This window comes from Lathamus discolor, chromosome 3 (genome assembly GCF_037157495.1).
Source record: "Lathamus discolor isolate bLatDis1 chromosome 3, bLatDis1.hap1, whole genome shotgun sequence".
NCBI lineage: Eukaryota > Metazoa > Chordata > Aves > Psittaciformes > Psittacidae > Lathamus > Lathamus discolor.
In genome coordinates, this window is record NC_088886.1 from 75151138 (window position 1) to 75173107 (window position 21970).

The 21970-nt window shown below is 50.9% G+C and overlaps 1 protein-coding gene across 18 annotated transcripts in view; it reads right to left on the bottom strand.

Annotated features, from left to right (window-relative positions):
- The window catches only part of LOC136009704 (poly(rC)-binding protein 3), a 50931-nt gene that overhangs the window by 19606 nt on the left and 9355 nt on the right, over window positions 1-21970 (bottom strand). For 12 of the 18 annotated variants that reach the window (XM_065669830.1, XM_065669835.1, XM_065669831.1 and 9 more), the window contains exons 3-9: window positions 5588-5735; window positions 5258-5281; window positions 4447-4479; window positions 3879-3995; window positions 3369-3500; window positions 2964-3092; window positions 263-337 (exon numbers count right to left, since the gene is read on the bottom strand). In XM_065669830.1, coding sequence (XP_065525902.1) covers window positions 263-337; window positions 2964-3092; window positions 3369-3500; window positions 3879-3995; window positions 4447-4479; window positions 5258-5281; window positions 5588-5656 — 579 coding nt within the window. In that variant the 5' untranslated portion in view covers window positions 5657-5735. The remainder of the gene's footprint in view (window positions 1-262; window positions 338-2963; window positions 3093-3368; window positions 3501-3878; window positions 3996-4446; window positions 4480-5257; window positions 5282-5587; window positions 5736-21970) is intronic. The other 6 variants (XM_065669840.1, XM_065669839.1, XM_065669841.1 and 3 more) reach the window with 3 other exon arrangements.

Here is a 21970-nt window from a genome sequence, read left to right on the forward strand (position 1 = left end):
GCCTTGGTGCACAAATGCCTGGTGGAGCTAACACCCTGCTCCCTTGCTCTGCCCCTTTCATCCTCCAGAACCTATCACAGAAGGCAAGACATCAACTTGGTTCTACCAAGAGCTTTCAGTCCAGCTGCCGTGGCATGCAATGGATGTGATGACACCATGCAAGTGAGAAGGCAAGAAACCTGAGTGCACTAACGGGCAGCGGCTGGTGCTGCAGTAAAAGGCTGAGGTTGGCAGTGGAGGCTGCAAGCGGGTCGGCTCTTACCTGACCACCTGCAAAAATGACAGGGGTGGAGGCGGGCTTTGGGCGGTAGGGAATGGTGGCACCTTTTGGTGGGGACTAGGAAAAGGGACAAGGAGAGGGAGAGAGAACATTAGAACCAGCGTTCCTGAAACGGCGGCAAAAAGAGTGTTAGAAAGCACCTAAAGGAGCGTGGCCCCCGGGGGCCGTCAACAGCAACACCCGCACCAGGCACACCGCACTTCTGGACAGGAAGACACAGAGGAAAGAGTGTTTGATGGACAAGGACAATGTGCGCACCTAAATGACTTCCCAGCCCTTTGCTGCCTCCATCACCTTCACTCTGCTTGATACAAACTAGGAGCCAGCTTGACAATGGAAGGCAGCACATTCCTCAAAGCACCCCCAGATGACCCTCAAGCATTCAGGTTAGATGGGGCTTGGAGCAACCTGCTCTAGTGGAAGATGTCCCTGCCCATGGCAGGAGTTGGAACTGGATGAGCTTTAAGGTCCCTTCCAATCCAAACCATTCCATGATCTTCTGGTTCTATGAAATGGGGAGGTCCACCCAGGGACCAGGCCTTCAATCCCTCCTGCGCAGTGTGTTTCTTTGCAGCTCTTGCATATCAACAGCCTTGTCCTGGAGTTACACCAGCCACGCTGAGCACCAGGGGCTGTGGGATGGGCTTGTGAGCACAGGCAACAGGAGTGAGCAGCCTCTCTGAGCTACGTGGGACGATGCTCAAGCTCTTTGACCTCTCTCATCTTCCTTATAGGGTCACCTTCAGGACTTGGTTTGGTCTATCACCATCCAAGCCAAGACACGGATGGTCGTGCAGCAGATGCTGTAAGGCATAATCACTGTGGTCAAGACCTCCGAACTGTTGGCCCTAGTGGGACAACAGTGATCACTTTGGTGAGGGTGCTGAGCCCTGGAGGAGCCAGAGGCTGGAAACCCCTCTCAGATGGCAATGAGGGTGCCCAGAGATTCTATCCTAGAGCTGCATGGTGGCAGTGGTCTTTGTAAGCAGTCAGATACTTGCAGCAGAGCCACCAACCCATATGCATTCCCAGCCCTCTTCCCATGGCATCATGATGTGGGGTTGCCCCTCTCTGTCTTGCTCCTCACTGCTGTGGCCTGACCAGTCCTGGGTAGGATGGAGCAGAAGCTGTAGTGATGCACATCAAGCCACAGTGATGCATCCCGCTGTGCAGTGTGCAGGATCTTCTCACCCACATCATCTCTGTTGGCTTCCTCTTGAAGAGGCCATAGGAGATATGGAGGTTTCCAGGGATCAGGAGAGATTATGGATAAAACCTTCCTGATTCTACCTGAAGTGAAATTACTCAGTCACTGCTATGGAAGGATGTGCAATAGAAATTACTCTCTCATGGAAAACTCTTCATTTCTGTTCTCTGTAGGTTCTTCTGGATGTCTACTTGTACCTAAGTGGCACATCCAAACCCTTCTGCTAAGCACAGGTCTGCAGCAAAGCTCTACGACCAAAGCACAGCCTCCATAACCACAAACCTGCTTGTTCCGCTATTGCATTACAAATCTCAGCAGGGCTGAGCACGAATTTAGGCCTGAAAGGTTACAAGGAGCATCTATGTGAGCTGATAAACTCAGGGCACTTCAGACTGCAAGAAAACTCCGGGGTTTGCTTCTTTCCCATTGCTGAGCCATACAGAGCAGCAGTGCCTCTTGCTCTTGTCAGTGAGAACAGCACTTGATAACACACCTGCAAGCATCACCTCTGCTGCAGTCCAGAGCATAACCTGGAGCCACTGTGCAGCTACAACTGCACTCCCCTGCCTGAGCATCACTACCAGCAGTGGTGGATGGAGAAGGGAATGCTTGTGGCATCTCCTCCTTAGCTGTGCTGCTGCCAAACTGAAATCACTCACGTTTGAGTTTGCTTCATCTCTACCAAACTTTGCCATCCTCATCTGGAGCTTTTGCAGTGGCAGATGCACTCCTCCCTGCCAAGGAAGGCAGCAAGGGAGAGTGGCCTGACATCAGTCTGGTCTATGCCCGAGAGGAGTGGAGGGTGCCACCGTCCTGTGTTCCAAAGGGTTTCCTCCTGGAGCTTCTCCCATCTGAGGTGCGGACACAGGGCATATGGCTGCAGTCATCCTCGACAATAAGCCATTGGTACAGCAGCATCTCTCCATGGCAGAGATCTCCAAGGAGTGCTCGTCAGACAACAGCACCCTGGGCACACATCCATGTGCCCTACAGACCCTGCTCTCTACCAGTCTTACCCACTATTTCTGCTGTGCCTTATTGGAGCCTAGCTTTGTACTTCCCGCTCCCCCAGTGCTGAGGATGTACTGGCTTCCTCCTCCTCCCAGCCATGGTCCTCATGGGGCACCATAAGCCCTACACAGATAAGGCTGGGTGCTTGGTGGAGTGACTGTGGCCCCCATCCCCTTCCCACTGCCTTAGCCTCCTCTGGCACCCATCTCTCCTGTGCTACAACATGAACCATCTCCTTTGGGGCATCCAACTGAGCAGGTTTCAGTGTGGACCTCTAGAAACAATAGACAATGGTGGGGGAAAACACACTGGGTGTCAAATGGAGGTACCAGGCAATAAGAGTGGTCTGACAACGCGTGGTGAAGGGTAGGACACACGCTCCACAGCTCCCAGCGCTGCTGGTGGTGCCGGCTGGGGTGGATTTTGTGTCCCTAGGTACTTTACCCCCTTGGTTACAGACTGTACCTCCAGCATCACCACACAGATCTGTTTGACACACTGGATTATAGCGTCGGGTGTCCCCGAGATTGTCACCGCCCGCTCCGTGGAGTTGGGCAGCATGTCCCCCGCCACTTGAACCTGAGCACCTGTGGACTGGAGACAGAAAGAGACAGGAGGAGAAATCCCACAGCTGAACGCTTTTCACTTGCAAGCCAGCTCCGGTGCCGCACGAACTCCTGCATCAGCAGGAGCACAGCGGCGAGGTCCCATGGGATGCTGCTCCTGCATCGTCTCTGCATCCTCTCTGCATCGCATCCTGGGAAGTGATGCATGATGCTAGCAGAATAAGGATGCTGGTTTCCAAGGCTAATTCCCCCTTGGTCATGGATCGCTCTGTGATTACATGCAATGATATCCAGTCTGACTTACCTCCCTGATTTCTTTGATCTTGGAGCCCCCTTTACCGATCAGTGACCCGCACTGACTAGCTGGCACGACCAGTCTCAGTGTCACTGGAGGTTTGCTGGTAGCAGTGCTGTTGCTCATCGAGTTGGTTATGTCCTTGGGAAGGAAGAAGGCAACACATCAGCCTTTGGTACCTGACCATCCAGGCCAACCCAAATGCTCTCAGCCAGAGAAAAGGGCTCATGTCCCTCAGACTGTGGCTGGCCTCTGTCTGCAGCTGCATCACTGAGCATCCGTGCAGTTAATTCACTGTGAGACCTCTGTGAGTTCACTGAAGCCCAGTTCTTGCCTAGTTAGAGATGTCTGGAAGGTTTTATGCCAGTTAAGCAAGTCCAGACTGGCATGCATAGGTTGGAGATACTCAAACCTATCTGCAGTGCTGGCCTCAACAATGGGCATGCCAGAGCTACCCATGGATTTGGATGCAGACCCTTTTACCCTGCCCTTCTGGGGCAAATGGCTGGTGTTTCTCACCTCCTCAAATTTGTAGGCAATCATGGCGAAAGCCTTGAAGATGGCATCGGTGGGGCCAGTGATGGTCACAATTCGCTCAGGGCAATTCCCCTCTGAGATGTTGATCCTTGCCCCGCTCTGGAAAGAGAAGAGAAGCCCTTGGCATAACCACAGACTGGTCTCTGGTCACTATTCCTGCCCCCTGTGATGCTTTCACCCTTACAAAGCATCTGCTTTGGGTCTTTTACTACAATGCAAACCCATATGGATCAAGGCAAGACCAGCTCATGGGGTCATTGCTTGTGAGAAGCAGAGTGTTGCTTGCTCATCGGATGTTAACTACTTGGTGGCTGCAGGCATAAAGACCTTGGACAACCTCAAGCATATGAGAAGTGACTTGATTTCAATGTTCATTTAAGAGCAAACTGTTGGCTGTGGAGAATTCCCATTAAATACAATACGGATTCGAGGCCAGAGTGAGAAAACTGGATCTGCCTGACCCTGGGAGTTACTGCAATGTGCAGCTCTGGCCAGGAGACCCCAATGGTCTCCTTCTCCTCCAAGTCATGGTACAGAGCAGGTTGCTCACCTCCTCACGCATCTTCTTCACAGTTTCTCCTTTCTGAAACAAGAAGCAGAAGCACAGGCTATTACTATCAAGACTTCCACCTTCAAAACAGCCCTTCCAAACACACATCTCCCTAATAGGTGGCAACGCAAAGACAAGCATTTGGGCACCTCTGTGGTGCCTGACCCTCCATTCCCATGGGATGGTCAGCTGAAGCCATCATGGCCCTGATCCCTGTGACTTCAGGTTTCTGATCTAGTATCCAAAGAGAGATCTAATGTCTTTATATCCAGAAAGAAAGCAGGTGAATCTGTGAATACTTCCAGGGCTAAACAAGCTGATGGAAAAATAAGGCATAAGCATATAGGGGAAAGGTGCTCACGCTGCAAACCTCTTCCACTATAAACCTGCCTTTTCAATACACCAAACCCCTCAATCTTGGATAGCCAGGACTTTCCAAACTACTGTGAAAAGCACCATGTGGAGCTTTTCTGCCCAACTAAATGCAGAGACAAGTGCTGGAGAACTTCAATGGGCCTGCATGACATTTTTAGTCTTAATGAAGCTCTTGAAGTAAAATTCCAGGCAAAAATGATCATAAACACCTACTTATGACCCCAGGGGAGCAGTTGGGAATGGCACTAGGTTAGGTTTGGGTTGGGTTATTTTAGGGGGATAGTCTTTGATTCCTCTGTGGGTCTGTCATCATCAAGCTCATGCACACAAAACACTTAAGTGCATCACAGGGAAGAGGCGACTGGTATCTACCACACCACATGTAGGAAATTATGCAGGCAATAGAATGAAATCCACATTCAAAAGCCATCCTTACCTTTCCAATGATGCTGCCAACTTCCTAAAGAAAAGGAAAAACCAAACATAAAGGCATCAACATCACAAAACACAAAGACAATCCAGCCCAACCCCATAATGAAGCAAAGACCTGAAGCACCCTGTACCCAGCAGGACAGGGCAAGGGGGCAAGGATGCCTCACCCCTGGCAGTGTTCAAGGCCAGGTTGGAGCAGGCTTGGAGCAACCTGCTCTAGTGGAAGGTGTCCCTGCCCACGGCAGGTCCCTTCCAACCCAAACCAGGCTTGGATTCAATGATTAGGTGCCATGAGCACCATGTGGGAGAGGGAGCTGTGAGGAAACCCCTTTACCTTGCCATGCATCAGCAGCCGGATGGTGAGGGTGACATTCAAGCCGCCTTCGGAGACCTTGGAGTCCATTTCCTACTGGGAACGGGAGCTGTGCAGTAGCTGGGAGGGCTCCCTGATGCAGAAGGAGGCAGCACCACGGCTCTATCACCTGGGGATGGGAAAGGGAGAGGTTTCCTATCAACACAGGATGGATGTGGGATGGACCATGGCAGAACATGGGAATGCAGCGGCTGGAGGAGCTGCAGGGAGATGTCATGGGCTGGGCATCCTACTGGGTGCAGAACTTGGGCTTTAAGAGACCCAGAGCACCTATTGCACCATCTCAAGCGTGAACATGCACTCAGAAGACCAAAAGCCACTTGGAAATATCTATCTGATCTCAGGAAGAATAGATTGCTACACACATGCATTCGCACCCCACCTGCGGAGAATCCTAATTGAGCGCTGCATCTCAGGACCACGCCATTTCCAGCCATTCCTGCCCTGCACATACCTAACAAAACCTCTATTCATGTCCCTTTCCCTCTCTTTCTCTTTCCTCCTCTGCCCTCTAGAGGGAAAAACTCCACTGATGCTTTGAAATCAGAGCTGGAAAAGTACTGAGGGAACAGCAACAAATCCTTCCTTCTTTCCTGACACCTCCTTACCTAGCATCTCTGCACAAGGAGCCATCATGTGGGATGCCTCTGCAGCATGGAGAAGCTGATCCTGTCTCAAAGGAAGGCGCCAGCACCCTTCTACGTGCAATGCCAAGAGGTATGCAGCAATGTTAGTTACTCCCCCATGTTCTTTAATCCCTCAGTATATATCGGATGGGGGATTTCTGAACCTGGTCACAAGTATCTGGCATTTTCCTTTCCTCAGATGGGAACTTAAGTGACAAAAAAACCCCGAGTTCTCAAGCATTCCTTTGATGCAAAGAGGCAGTTGGGATGAATAAACATGCGCCGATCATGGATGGGAGATGGCTTTGATGTAAAAGGTCTTTCAAGAGGTTATTATAGAACCCAAAATGGATCAAACCCTGCGTGATTAGTTGGGTTTGGGCTAAGGTTCACCTTTCATTGTACTCTGCGATAATGGCTTGTAATACAATAGAATTACTGATCATTAAACTGGTCTGGTATGCGTTCTCAGCGTGGCCATCACCTCTATCCTTTGGGAAGCATGGAATGGGAATTGTTAACAATTACACCTCTTTTTCACCCGAGCCAACAGGAGCCCAGCTCACTTGTTCTTACAGACACCAATCTTGAGGCCACTGGATGTTACAAAAGGAACAAGAAAGGTAAGAAGTGAAATGTGCTGGAGGTGTCGAGCCAAAAGGCACTGTTAAGAGTAGGGAAAAGGAGGAGGAAAGTGACAACACTGGGGATCAGAGGAACAGGAATGGGCTGAGAAGTGATGGGATAAGGTCCGAGATCAGGAAGCTCGTCTTTCAAGACACCCTATTTCAGGTGAAAATAAAGGAAAAGGAGTGGTTGCATTGGGCCCCACGAGGCTGATTCCTGTGCATGGGAAGCAACACAGAACAAGCTGATGTATGGAGGAGGTCACTATCGCTACTGCTCCTGATGTGCCTGCAGACAAAGTGCCTGCCCCAAAGAGGTGCCCATGCTGCAAAGGGAGGAAAACCATCTCCAGCGATGCCCCAGAAACAACCTGACCTTGATGCAGGGAAAGAGACAAAGCCATGACACCACCCGTGCACCCCAATACAGAGCGCAGCTCCCCTCCCCAGCCGATGAGCATACTCTGACAGCACAGCCAGAGGAAAGCAAGAGCCTGTTAACAGCTGATGGCCACAGCCAGTGGCTTGGGGATGCAGCATTCACAAAGCCATCCTGCCCCACACACCATCCCAAGAGCTTGCTTTTGCAAGCAGCTACAGCCCAGGGTGCCAGCCCCATAGCTGGGACACCTTGGAGCTGTGTGGGCTTTGCAATTGGGGTGATGGACTCCAAAGCTCAGCAGGATGCTCTAAATCCAGGCACATCACTGCAGTCCCAATGAGGTGGGTCACGACTTGCCTGCAGAGGACCAATTGTGGTGGCAGAGCTTATGAAAGGGGTGTCTTGCCATCATCCCTCTTGCCATCCCTTTGCTCCACATCCCTCACAGGAGGGACCCTACATCAGGCCGTTATGTAAATGTTTCCGATTGATTGGAAAAATGGGTCATGTGTTAGCTCCAAATGCTCCTGGCTCTGAGATTTATCAGCGTTATTAAATTAAGCACGCTTCATGCTCCGCTGAGCACCAAAGCGACATTGGCCTTTTCTTACTCGCACTAGCAAAAGGTAAGTCTTTTATAGGGGGGCTCCTAAGCTCAATGGAAAGGATGGGAACAATAGAGCCATTTACCCTGGTTGCAAGCCCCCCCTCGCAGCCCTCATTCTTCATAGACAAAGGGCTGGGGAAAAACTATCCCCCCCAAACAGCATTTTAAGCATTTCAGAGCATTTGCTGCCTGCAGAGACCCATCTTGGACCCTTCCTCTTCACCGCTGTGTTCTGCCTAGCTCGCAGCAGCTCTGAAATGGCTTGTTTGTCCATCTACTTGAAAGCCCTGAGGACACCATTATATCCAGTCGGATGAACAGACTAGATCCAAAGCTCAACTCCAACACAGTGCAAAGCAGGTGCAGTCCCGCAGAGAGCAAAGAGGCAGCATTATAAGTGTCTAATTCAGCCCCAAAATCCTGTCACTGCAGTCCCTGATGAAGGGTCCCTCTCCAGCATCCTTGTAGCCCCCTTCGACACTGGAAGCTGCTCTGAGTTCTCCACTCAGCTTCTCTTCTCCAGGCTGAACAGCCCCAATGTTCTCAGCCTAGCTCCATACAGGAGCTGCTCCAGACCCTGAGCATCCTCGTGGCCTCCTCTGGACTTGCTCCAACAGCTCCATGTCCTGCTTATGTTGAGGATATAAGCCAAGCCAAGCATTGTGCCTGGGCAACCACAGGAGAATACCCGAGGCAGCATCTTCCCATCACAGGGAGCAGCCAAATGTCTTTGCACCACAGCAAGGGCAGCTCCACATGATCTGTCCCAAGAAAACCAGACAATGTCTGTCCAAACCATGATCCTGCAGCAGGATAAACAGGCCTTTTGCATGCAGCTGGCTTTTTAGTAGAGTGCTCAGAGGAGGCATGATAAGTGCCCAGAGCAATCCATTTCTGCCTTTTCCCTTGGTTTTGAAATGAAATATATGGAATTCTTGGAAATTCTGGACTCTTCATGAGGGACTGTAGTGACAGGACAAGGGGTGATAGGTTCAAACTGAAACAGGGGAAGTTCAGGTTAGATCTAAGGCAGAAACTCTTCCCTGTGAGGGTGCTGAGGCGCTGGCACAGGGTGCCCAGAGAAGCTGTGGCTGCCCCATCCCTGGCAGTGTTCAAGGCCAGGTTGGACACAGGGGCTTGGAGCAACCTGCTCTAACGGAAGGTGCCCCTGCCTGTGGCAGGGGTTGGAACTGGATGGGCTTTAAGCTCCCTTCGAATACAAACCAGGCTGGAATCCTATAAATTTCCTTAATGTGCCAGGAATTCCCTATGTCTGAAAAGCAGCTCAAGCACCAGTGACCAAGGAGAAGAAAGTAAAATCAAAGCTCAAAGAGCAGAAAGATTCCTCATCCCCACACACCAACACATATACTCGATTGTTCTCCTTTCCAGACTTTCAGAAGCTGGAGCCATTGCTCTCCAACCTGGTTTAGAATAGGAGCTGGAAAAGCAGATGCTGGGATCCCCGTGGCTCCCTCCGTATGGGCTGGTGTCCCTGCAGGAGCTTGCTGAAGCTAAGTCCTCCTCTCTTCCTTCTCCCATGCATCCATGGGAGCTCCATGGGCACATTAGCCACACGTGAGCAAGTCCCGCAGCGCAGCTCCAGCAAATGCTGTCTGCACCTCCACTGCAGACGCCCAGATAGCATCATCAAATGGTTTGGGTTGGAAACGACCTTAAAGTCCATCCAGGTCCCATGGGCAGGGACACCTTCCACTAGAGCAGGTTGCTCCAAGCCCCTGTGTCCAACCTGGCCTTGAACACTGCCAGAAGGCAGACACACAAGGCAGGGTTTATATAGTGCAGGCTGATAAACTCCATCACCTCCTCAGAGCCTGTTGGACAACGTGTGCTGGTGAAGCGGGTCTGTATGGGGATGCTGTGCCCCGAGACCCTACCCTGGAGCATCTTCTGGGTTGCTCACTGGCAATGCCAGCCTGAGACACAACCCAGCATGCTCCTCAGGCTCTCTGGTGTTTTAGAAGCCCCACCAGCAGAAAGATGACCACAAAACACCAGTGTCCTTCACCACATCACAATATGCTATGGAATGGCCCAGATTCCTAATGCGGATAGCAAACTTTCACATTAGGGATTAATATTTTGGCCAGCAATTCCACCATTCGAGACATTTTTCACTGCAAGGAGATTTAAATACTCTTGACCTCTCAACACCACCGTCACAAACCTCAGACCAGCATTTGGAAACCCTTGGGAAATGAAAGATGTGTTAAATGCAGGGAAAGCCTCAGAAGAAGCTGCTTTTCTGCCCTTTCTCACTTGCTTTAATAGGGAGCACTGCCTGGCCACCTGCGTGAGCAGGAGCTTCCTCCCCACTCATCTCCCAGGGCCTTGATCCTGCCATTAAGACCTAATCCGGTGATTTCCAGCATCGCATTGAGTGGCTGGGAAGCTCGGTGCTGCAGCCAGCCTGGGATTATGACAGCAAAGCAGGCTGGCCAGGTCAGGATGGGGGTGGAAAGAGCAAAGATGCTATTGCAGAACACCAGAGTCAAGCACTCCCTTTCAAACCCAGGCTCCAAATGGCAATGAACCAATGGCACAATGCACAGTGGCAGAAAATGAAGCTGTAAGAGGACAGTAGCATCATCTACATGAGTAACACCAAATGCCATTTGCGATGAAGCTGCATTTCCAACTGCTGCCATTGTCCATAAGCATCTGAATTGATCTCTCCTCCTCTTACTCTCCAGCTTCAGTGGTAATGTTTAAGATAACCCTAACCAAAATAAGCCAAAAAAGCCACCCCGTGCCAACCTGCATCCCTGCTCCTCACCTGCCCTTGATCCTTCACCGGAGACAAATGTCCCTGCTCTTGCTGCATCCCTGGATGCTTCATCCTTGGTCATCTGCTCCCTCTCTGGGTGAGATGCCTCCATTTATAGCCCAGGATGTTCCTCATTGGCTGTGATGACTAATTAGAACCTGCCTTCCCCTACTTGCTTTTGGGCACTTCAGTCTCTTTCACCTCTATGCCAATTACCATTGTGGGGATACAAATATGCCTTCCTCTGCTCCCCCCCTTCCCCTCAGTGCCAGGCCCATCATAGGGCATCACCTCTCCTGCTGCCTTGTTTGCTACCTCCATGCCTCAGGTGGGCTTCTCCCACCAACCTCTTTGCAGGCTGCAGCCCTTCTCCATTTCCTAAGCAATCATTTCCTGCCACCCTTCCCATCAGGATGGCTTTCATCCTGGATCCTTTGCCCTCAGGCTTTTCCAGGGGGAAAACTGGCTCTAGATATTGGTATTACCTAGAGTTCTGGTGCAACCCATAGCTCCTGCCACACTGCAGTGGGCTCAGGCACATCCCAGCCAAACACCCCAACCTTCCATCTGTAGTTTTTCAGTGGGGTTTCATGTGCTCCAGAGGGATTTCTGGACTCATGGATAAACCAAGAGGAATAGAAACCACCAGCACAGGAAAGTCTCTACAACACAGTTAGCACAGACCGCTGGCTCCAGCCTTTGGATACTGGGAACACAGGGAGGGATGCCCAGTGAGAGTCCCTGCTCAGAACAAGCAGAACAACTGCTCTTGTGACAGCGATGCTGTTGTCATGATCTTCTGTGTGAAGGCTCATGAACAAAGCTACAGCTTTTTCCTATCAATCTCCTCAGGATGAAGGTCTGGAACATCACTTCATTGCACACAACAGGACAGCAGGATGATAGCACCTACCTCTTGCACTGATACATCTGTAGGAGGCAAAACTTGGGAGTCTTACATTAATTACCAGGTCTAGAGGAAATTTAGGTAGCCAGAACTGAGATACGTATCCTCAGAGATCTATAGGATGCAGAATTCCCATTCATTCACATGAACCACTGCTGTGTCGCAAGCAGAGACTGGACACACAACAAGGATGGAAATGGGATGGAGCAGGAGCAGGCTGGTAGAAAACCCAGTCTGGGCTTATTTCAGGGCTCTCTGACTGCAAGACCCTGAGCAAAATCAGTCACTGAACCCCTTAAACCAGCACCGCAACCAGCTGAGATCACCCTGCTTAGAATAACATTGAATTGCTTTGATTTTGTAGTGAATTCAAGCTGCTTTCCGAAGGTTGAGGCAAGCTGGTGAGTGGGAGCAACACACTTGAATTCAGCTGCTTCCAATTCATCCTGTTGGTGACTTTTGGAACCATTTCCCCATAAACATGTCAGTGACTGTCAAAATGCTTGAGCACCCCAGGAATGTCACCCCACGAGGTGATGAGAGCCAATGCTCTTCGCACTACGCAGTCGGAAACACTATGACTCAGTGACCAAGAGCATCCTCAAGATGTCTCCATGCCTGGGTGGACTCAAGATCCTGTGTGCTGAGAAAACAGCATTTCCCGCAATGAGGAATGCGACTCTGATCTCCTCTGGTCTGCTAATAGATTAAAGAACACATTAAAACCCATCTGTCGCAAGTCTTACATGAAAGGCTGGATGTCTTCCATGCCCAAGCCAACGTTTTGGAGAGGCTGGGACCAGCAAGGACCAAGCCTTGGCTGGGTCTCTGCTCAGTCTAGATGTGCCCCGGTCATGTGAGGAAGGCAGAGCCAGCAGTTCTGCATTGCACAGCCAGCCTGGACCCTGCCGCAGGGCTCAGCACTGCAGAGCCGGGCGGATTCTGCCGCAGCATCCGAGCAACTGGGAAGACAATCCCAAAGCTCCCATTAATTAGCTAGAATGTCCCTGCCTTGCACCAGAGACCAGGAATGTGACTGCTGGAATGCCACGCTCCATAGCTGTACCCATACGCATGCAATGGGACATAGGAAACACGCCAGTAGTGCTGCAGAGCATGGCTGGACCAAGCCGCCAGAGGATGGAGGCACTTGTGATGGGGAGGGCGCTGGGATAATTCATGCAGGATTTCTTTAAGCATCCCCTGGGAAAAGCCTTCACAGATGAGGGAAATGCCCTAACTGGTAGTAGAGGGGTGGCAGCAACAAGGCTGTTCAATGTGGCATTGTCCTGAAAGAGCCAGGGAAGCCTGGGGCAAATGAAGCCATCTGAAGATGCTCTAACTCCCCCCCTCTCCCAGACACTTAGCAGTCACATTCCTGTTGAACTTCCAGGTGACAACCCAGCGAGGGGAAGCTTTTTGGAGAGCAGAGCAAGAAGCTAAAGTGAGCTTGGCAAAGGGGAGGAAATAAGATGCAGTTCAGCCAGGCAAAGTACCAAGCTTGGCTGTGTGCAATGAAGCACACAGAAACAGAGGAAGAGCTCTTGAGTAAACTGCAGGGAAGAAGATCCAGGTCAGGCACTGGAAAAGAGCTTCCCCGCAGCCACGTGCTGTTGGTGACAGTGTCCTTGTGCCAGTGGTGGTTGTTTAAACCTTACAGACATTGGTGTATTTCCAAGTAAAGCTCATCTCTGTTGGACAACTGCACTTGACACTGAGCAATGCCCGGGGTCAGTCATGCTTTAGGATGCACCCAATTTAGCCCTTCTCCCCGCAGCCAGAGGCTAAGGAATGGGAGTCAGGAGATGACACCTTGCACAGGAGATGCCTTCACAGATGCCCCAAGGGATGCTCTGCCTTCAGCTCCAAAGGACTTGCCCAAAGGATAGCAGCATTGGAAACGCACCCCTTTGGAAACCAAAGGGTGAGACAATCAGGTAGAAGTCCCATGTGCTACTTTTTACATGCCCTTTGTCAGGGGAAGGCCAAAAGATACCCAAAATGATGATGCCTGTGGCTATGCAATGCTCGCATAAAGAGAATAGACCACAGGGAGCTGTGTGACCCTCAGAGGACAAGCAGGTTGTCCTCCAGCAGCCTTGAAATTAGAGGGCTCCAGGCACACTCCTGGCATCCTCTGAACTGGGGGGCATCCTGGAGAGCTGGGACCAGGGATGCTTCCATTACATCCTGCAAAACAGATGAAGATCTGACCCGGAGCATGTCCCTGTAGCTTCCAGCAGCAGGCACCCCGCAGCCCCCCCCATCATTCCCCTCCTCCAGAGCTTGCCCTGGTTTTAATCCCGCTGCCAGCATCATCCCAATAATTTCTCTCCATTTTCAATCTACTGATCTGAAAACAGTCCACAAATCCTTTCATCCCGAGCGCAAAGCAACCGACTGCCTCATCTCATCCCATCTCCATCCCTTTCTCTTTAATCCCTGGAAACAGCGATGAGTCTCACAGTGCAGGGGCTGCCTTAGAGGGGTCCGTCCAGGTGCTGGTGGACCAACCTGGAGCACACAGGGGCAAACAGGAGGTGACAGGTTAAGACAAGCGAGGAGCCTGCTATTTCCACCATGCTCAGTCTCTACTGATGCTTTGATTTGGGTTTTAACTCAATGGCAGCCCAATGTCACACTGTGCAAGATGGAAGATGCAGGGCTGGGGCTACTCTCATGAATGTCACCATATATCAAAGCATCAGGGGCAGGTCCCAACCCTTCCTGATGCAGGGGTGGGGGAATTCACCCCATTCCAGCACCCCCAGCATGCTGGGAACATAATGCACAGCATCATTCTGTTGGTCCCCTCCTGGGGACCAAGCAAGGCTGATGGGGAGTCAGGAACAACTTGGCCCTGTAAATCCTAGCTCCTCCATGCTCCATTTCTCTGCCTGTGCCATTTCTCCAGAAGTCTGATCACCCTGATGCTCTTTGGGAATGGGAGATTGATGGGAGACATGGGAAGGGAGACCCTTGGGGTCTCTCCCAGTCCTTGGGGAAGCAACCTGGCATCACTCGCTCAGGACTGAGCACATCAGTTGGGCTGCAGCACTAAATGCCATCCTTCCTTTCCCAAGCATCCATTTGCATGGGGCTGGGGAAGGTGGGGGTGAATCCCTATGTGAGGTGGCCACCACAAGGCTGGACATTGTCCCCAGCCACAAGCACTGTCCAGTGGCCATGCCAGAGGTGCAGGGTCCCCATTCTGTGCCCAGCAGTGGCAGCTCTCCCTTGGTATGGCTGGTGAGGAGGAGGAGGATGGATGGGGGCCTTCGGCTGCTGGATCGCCAGCACGCCACGCTCAGACCCTGACAGCAGGCTCCAAAACTGTCACTCCCGATCTGTTTTCACTTCAGCTAAACCTCAACCCCGATTAGAATCAAGGAGAGCCTCCTTCTCCTCTCTCCCTTCTCCCTGTGGTAGGTCCTCCGTAACCTTGGGTCTAAACACTGAGCACAACGCACTGGGTGAGGGTGAATCTGGTCCACTGGGGCTGATGGGGAAGGGGGCAACATCACCCCTGTCCCTAAACCTCATCCTGGCAGTCCTGGATGGGACTTGGAGCAAGCTGCTCTAGTGGAAGGTGTCCCTGCCCATGGGTTGGAAGTGGATGAGCTTTAAGGTCCCTTCCAACCGAAACCAGGCTGGGATCCTACGTGCCTGTGTGCGCAATCACTGCACTAGGATGGATGCATTCAGCATGAATGCTGGTGAGCTGAAAAAAGCTCATCACAGCAATGAGGACAGCCCTCACCCATCAGGGACATGTTTAAATGCACCTTCTATTCCATCTAGCCAAAAAGCAGCTGCAGAGGCCTGGCAAACTCAAACCATGCAGGCTGCCACCCACCCTTGCACTGCAAGAACATGGGGCTGGATGGCAGAGGTTCCATCCTGTGCATGGGGCTCCTTTTTGGTGCTGGGAAAGCATCCTCTGCTTCTCCAAAAGCAGACACTTGGCTACAGACAGGAGCCAGGGCTGCAAGCACTCTGCCCTAGAGGGGCTGGGTTTGTCCCTGTGCTCCAGGTGTGAGCCCCGACTTCCATAGGGAGCCAAGCTGGATGGCTTGGTGCCTGCTCCACAGCAAACACCCATTTTTCCCAACTTGGAAGAAAATATAATAAATAATAAAAACAATAGAATAAATAAGCATCACCTGAGAAAATCAGGGTTGGGACCACCAAATCAGGGAGGGTAAAAGCATCTCTGGTAGCTACCCACAGAGCTGCACAGTGGCGAGCATCAGTCCGTGCAGGCACCCACGTCCCCTCTTCTCCCACCTCAAAGGGGTGCTGGCCGCCACGGACATGGTTCGCTCCATTCCATCCTGAGTGCATCCCTATTCATGACCCTATGCACTAAAACCCCACAGCTTCTTCAACGTTTTGAAGACATTAAAATCACATTGAAATCACTTAAATAGTTGGTTTGGGGTGGGTTTTTTTTCCCCTTGATCCATAGCCTTTTTTTCCCCACCATGAAGTGATGGGTTTAACTCATAAAGAGATGCCATCTCCATTCAACCAGCTTAAAAGAACTGTTATTCCTCAGGAAGATAAAATTTCTTCTGCATCTGAGAAGATTAAATATGTTTATAGGAATTAATCCATAAGAGAGGGGAGAAAGCTGAGATTCCAAGTGTCAGGAATATGACAGAACTGGTCTGGAATTCTCTATTAAAAGCCAAACCCCAGATATTAGAGAAAACTGAGGGTTGGGTTTCTGTAGCAAAATGCAAGATAGCATCTGCCTTTGCATCTGTCAAAGCAAAGGTCAATCATTTTATGGCAACTTAAACACATCACCCTCAATCCACCGTTTCTGCTTCATCTGGGTGACTTCCGACTCATAAACTGAGATTTTCTAATTTGGTTCACATTAAAATGACATTATCCCAGAAAATTCCCATTCCAAGAAAAATACACCCGAGAACATTTTCTCTTTCTAAGAAGCGGATGATATCTGGGGGTTGGATTTAACAGCGTTTAAGTCCTTTATAACCTTTGCAACTCAGATTCCACTTTCCTACCTAGAAAACAATGGGGTAACCGAAGGAAATGCAATGGGAACGTGACGGTGTCGGAAGGAATTTTGCTACCCTGAGTAAAATGGGTATCTGAAGACAAACTGAAAACAAAGCCTCAGAATCAAAGAGATTCCTCTTTCCCCGTCTTATTTTCCCAGCACAAGGAAACAAAAAATCATGGAAATTGGACCAAAAAGGTATAAATGAAATCAAAGACAAGGTGATGGATGTCTACAATGGTTTAGTATCAATTGCTTTAAGGCAATTCCCATCAAAACACTGTCCAAAGCCCGCTCTGTAAACCACACGCATAAGGAATGGCTGAAGGTTCTGGTTAACACAGAGCCGGATGCTTCCCGATCTACAGATACAACCTTCAGCATTAGAGAGGTAAAATCCAATTGGATCAAATTAAAGTAAATGCCAAACCAGTGCACAACCTTACCAAGATATATCTCCTAGGAGAGACTTGAGGAGCAGCCATTGACTCGTTCACTCACCTCTTTCTCCCCTAATTCCACCTCCTTCAACACAGACTTAGATTCCCTCTATCACAGATTCACTTAAGACAGCTCTTAAGCATCCCAAGCTCTTCTAACCCACACTGGAGCTCCAGACCCGACTTATTCAATGATTCCTCCCCAGTTCCCATTGCTGGGAGAAGTTGCCCGCGGTAGATGGTCTTCCACCAACACAATCTTCTTACCTTTCTCCAAAGAGCTGCTTTAATGCTGATGGGGGGTCCGCACAGATGGCTGGTCTTTCCACGTTTGGAAAGGATGAGAAATGCAATAGATGGAGGGGGGTGGCGGGGAGGGGGAGGAAACAAGAATCGCAGTGATCTGTTTTTGTTCTTTCTGCAGAGGGCTCCGAACCTCATTGGCCCTGGGAGATCCACCACGTGGCATGGGATGAAGGGCACGTGACCTATTTTCTCCCAAATCCCTGGGTTTTGCTGGCAAAGGGAGACGCGCCCCCACTGCTCATGTCCTTGTCATTCCAGTGGGCTTGGGTTTCTTTTTGGTTCATTTTTAAAGGCCACTGAGCAAATGGGGTTGCCCCCAGGCAATGAGGGCGAACCAGCCAATGCTTTTCCAAGGGAAGGAGAAAGGAGCTGGGATCTGAGATGAGCCCATGTGCAGGGGGGAGATGTAGGGATGCTGACAGAGCCTGCACACCCACTCCAGGGATGGAGCATCCAGGAGAGAAAGGAGGGCAACAGCAATGCACATTTGGCTGCTGGGCTTAAATCCAACAGCAGCAGCAGCAAGGACCAGGCTGAAGCCCTGGCTCCTGACCCTTGGAGGAAATGGGATGTGTTACAACTGTTCCATCACTGCAAAAAAAGAGACCAGCTTGTGCCCCTGTGTTGCTCCTGATCCCATCCTCTCCTGCCCTCTTAGTTAATGCATGGTGGTTGCATTAACCAAGTGTCCTGCTTTGGAGGCTGCAACAGCCTTCTAGGCAGAAGGACCAAGTGCTTGGCTATGCAAGGCTCGAAGGGCGTTTCAGAGTGTTATTCCTGCACCAAACCTGCACCACAGCACAGTTCTGGGGATGTTCTGCCCTAATAGGGACTATGAGGCCCTGTGGAGATAAGCAAGCCAAGATAAGGCCCTGTGGCAGATAAGCCACAGCTCCCAGTGTCTGTCTGACTGGTGATGAGGGTTCCTCCTTGTCCCAGCTCTGTATCTCCCAACGGCTCTGAGACACCAGATCCCAATCAGACACAGTCCCCAGGCCAAGCAGCTCATGGCCTGCCCTTAGTAACTGCAGGTACCAGTTCATCAGTGTGAGGACACTCAGCCTGGGGAATGGAAAAGGTATCTTTGGAGCCTAAGACAGCCTCTTGTTTTCCCCATCACACCTCAAGCCTACTGGTTGCACCAGTCAGAAGTGGAGAAGCTGTCTCCAGCCATCCTATCATTGAAGGGCTCAAGCCCCTCTTATCTAAAGGTAACACTTAAGGCTCCTTGAAGAACCAGCTGAGCTTGGGCTTTGGTGAAAAAGAACAGCTCTGGCCTCCTTCGTGCCTTCTTGGAATCATTGGATCACTGAATCATCATAGAATCATTGAATCACAGCATCGTAGAAAGGTTTGGGTTGGAAGGGACCTTAAAGCTCATCCAGTTCCAACCCCCTGCCATGGGCAGGGGCACCTTCCACTAGAGCAGGGTGCTTCAAGCCATATCCCAACCCAGCACTGCTGGTTCTTCCCTGTGGCTGTTGCCCTGCACACAGCTCTGCTCAGGGATAGGAAGCATCAGGAGCTCAGTTCCAAGCCTTTCTCAAGGCCAGACCATATCACCACACTGTTATTAAAGACAGAAGAAGAGCCATAAAATACCCCAAACATCATAGAGAAGTACAAGGTTTCACTTGAAACCCTCTCTGTATGGGAGGTTTGCACTTCTCCAGCCACCACCCAAGCTGATGGGGCATTTCATCCCAACAAAGTACAAACCGAGGCAGGAGAAAGTTTCCATGCTCAAACCCAAAGTATGGACACAGCCAAAAGCACTCAGCTCACTGCTTTCCCCTCCCGCATTAAGCAACAGCCAAAGGGAGAAGAATCCCCCCACCTTCCATCTCCATAGCTCGCCGCCTTCCCCAGTGCTGCCCAGCTAAATCTGGCTCCCCAGTAATCTTCTGCATAATTATATAATAGAGAGGCAGGTGGAGGAATGATTTTACGCAGAAAGCAAGCTGGATTAAAAGATCAGAACCAGCATACTGAGATTAAAATGGTTTGTTATTTTCAGCTGCGGCAAATCTGTGGCTAAAGCCACAGAAGATGGGGAGGGAAGGTGCAGCATCTTTCTTTCCGCCCCAAAACCAAGCTTTCTACGAGTTCTAGGTTTCCAACCTGTGCTCAGGTTTGGTTTTCCAACACATTTTGCTAAAGACTTAAAAGCAACATGGAGATGCTTCAAGATCCATTTTGCCCTGTGAGCAGAGTCCGAATTAAAACTCATCAATGCAACGCTGCTTGTTAAGACATCCTTGACTCAATGAGTCAGCGTGTGGCTGGGCACATCATTACCTATGAGAAACATGCCTCCTGGCATACAGCATGGAATCATGGAATCAGCAAGGTTGGAAAAGACCTTTAAGATCATCCCCAGCACTGCCAAGGCCACCACTGACCCGTGGCACTGAGGCCTCATTTCCACGGTGTGTGAGCACTTGCAGGGACGGTGACTGCAGCCCTGCCCTGGGCAGCCTGTTCCAATGCCTGAGCACCCTCTGGGGAAGGAATTGCTCCTCAGCTCCATCTAAACCTCCCCTGGTGCAGCTTGAGGCCACTTCCTCTTGTCCCATCCCTTGTGACTTGGGAGCAGAGACCAGCCCCCTCCTGACTTCATCCTCCTTTACCAGTACCAGCACCCCAGCATGTGCCTCCCCACACCCCCAAGCTGATGGCAGGGAGATGCTTACCAGAGAGGCAGCCACGGCTGGGAGAAGCCCATCAGACAGCAGGGCAGCTCTCTGCAGGCACCTATATGGTGTCCCCCTGGCCCCCAGCAAGGTCGGTGGCCTGGGGTGCCTTGCTCTGACTGATCACTCTGGAAAGGCGTGAAGGGGAGGGCAGGGATAGAACAGTGGGAAAGGGAGCGGACACTGGGGGCCAAGCTCATCATCCGCATCCCGGATCGATGCTGCTGCTCATTCACCTTCACGTTCACATTAAGTAGAAGGGTTAAGCTGGGAAATCATTTGCCACTAGTGGGCACGTCCCCATCACACACACACACACAACACCCCCCCCCCCCCGCCAACCCCCACACTTGCATTGCAATCACAGAGGCACAGAATCAACCAGGTTGGAATGGACCTTCAAGATCATCAAGTCCAACCTAATGGATTTAGCCCAGTGCTACCAAGGCCACCACTAACCCATGTCAAAGCCTTTTCCCCTAGGAAAGTAGTGTCCCCTCCATGGACACTTCCCACCAGAGCACCTTGCTAACTCCACACCTTTTCAGGCTACACCTGATCATTCATGGCATTGCCTGGATGCGAGATGCAGCAGCAGTTTCCCAGTGCCAGGTAGTCTCCAAAATCCTCTTCGAGTTCCTCACACCCATAGATTTCCTATGCAGTAGTCACAGTACTACATGCACGGGATCAACTCTGCCTTCAAAGGATGAAATCCCATGGGGCAAGACATTGCCTTGAAGAGGGCTTAGCATTTAGAATGAACACACCACCTTGCTTTGCTTTGAGAAAGAATCACAGAATCACAGAATCCCAAGGGTTGGAAGGGACCTAAAAAGATCATCTAGTCCAACCCCCCTGCAAGAGCAGGGTAACCTACAGTACATCACACAGGAACTTGTCCAGGCGGGCCTTGAATATCTCCAGTGTAGGAGACTCCACAACCCCCCTGGGCAACCTGTTCCAGTGCTCTGTCACTCTTACAGTAAAGAAGTTCTTCCTGATGTTAACGTGGAACTTCCTATGTTCCAGTTTACACCCATTGCCCCTTGTCCTATCACTGGATATCACTGAAAAAAGCCTAGCTCCATCATCCTGACACCTACCCTTCACATATTTGTAAACATTGATGAGGTCACCCCTCAGTCTCCTCTTTTGCAAGCTAAAGAGACCCAGCTCCCTCAGCCTCTCCTCATAAGGGAGATGTTCCACTCCCTTAATCATCTTTGTGACTCTGCGCTGGACTCCTTCAAGCAATTCCCTGTCACAGAATCACAGAATCACCCTTCTTGAACAGAGGGGCCCAGAACTGGACGCAATATTCCAGATGCGGCCTCACCAAGGCTGAGTAGAGGGGGAGGAGAACCTCTCTTGACCTACTAACCACTCCCTTTCTAATGCACCCTAAGATGCCATTTGCCTTCTTGGCCACAAGAGCACATTGCTGGCTCATGGTCATCCTCCTATCCACCAGGACCCCCAGGTCCCTTTCCCCTTCGCTACTTTCCAGCAGGTCAACCCCCAACCTGTACTGGTACATGGGGTTGTTCTTCCCCAGATGCAAGACTCTACACTTGCCCTTGTTAAATTTCATCAAGTTTCTCCCCGCCCAACTCTCCAGCCTGTCCAGGTCTCGCTGAATGGCAGCACAGTCCTCTGGTGTGTCAGCCACTCCTCCCAGTTTTGTGTCATCAGCAAACTTGCTGAGGGTGCACTCAGTTCCCTCATCCAGGTCATTGATGAAAATATTAAACAGCACCGGTCCCAGCACCGACCCCTGAGGAACTCCACTAGTCACAGACCTCCAGCTAGATTCTGCGCCATTGACCACAACTCTCTGCCTTCTTCCTTTCAACCAGTTCTCGATCCACCTCACTACTTGATCGTCAAGCCCACACTTCCTTAGCTTATCTATGAGGATGCTGTGGGAGACAGTA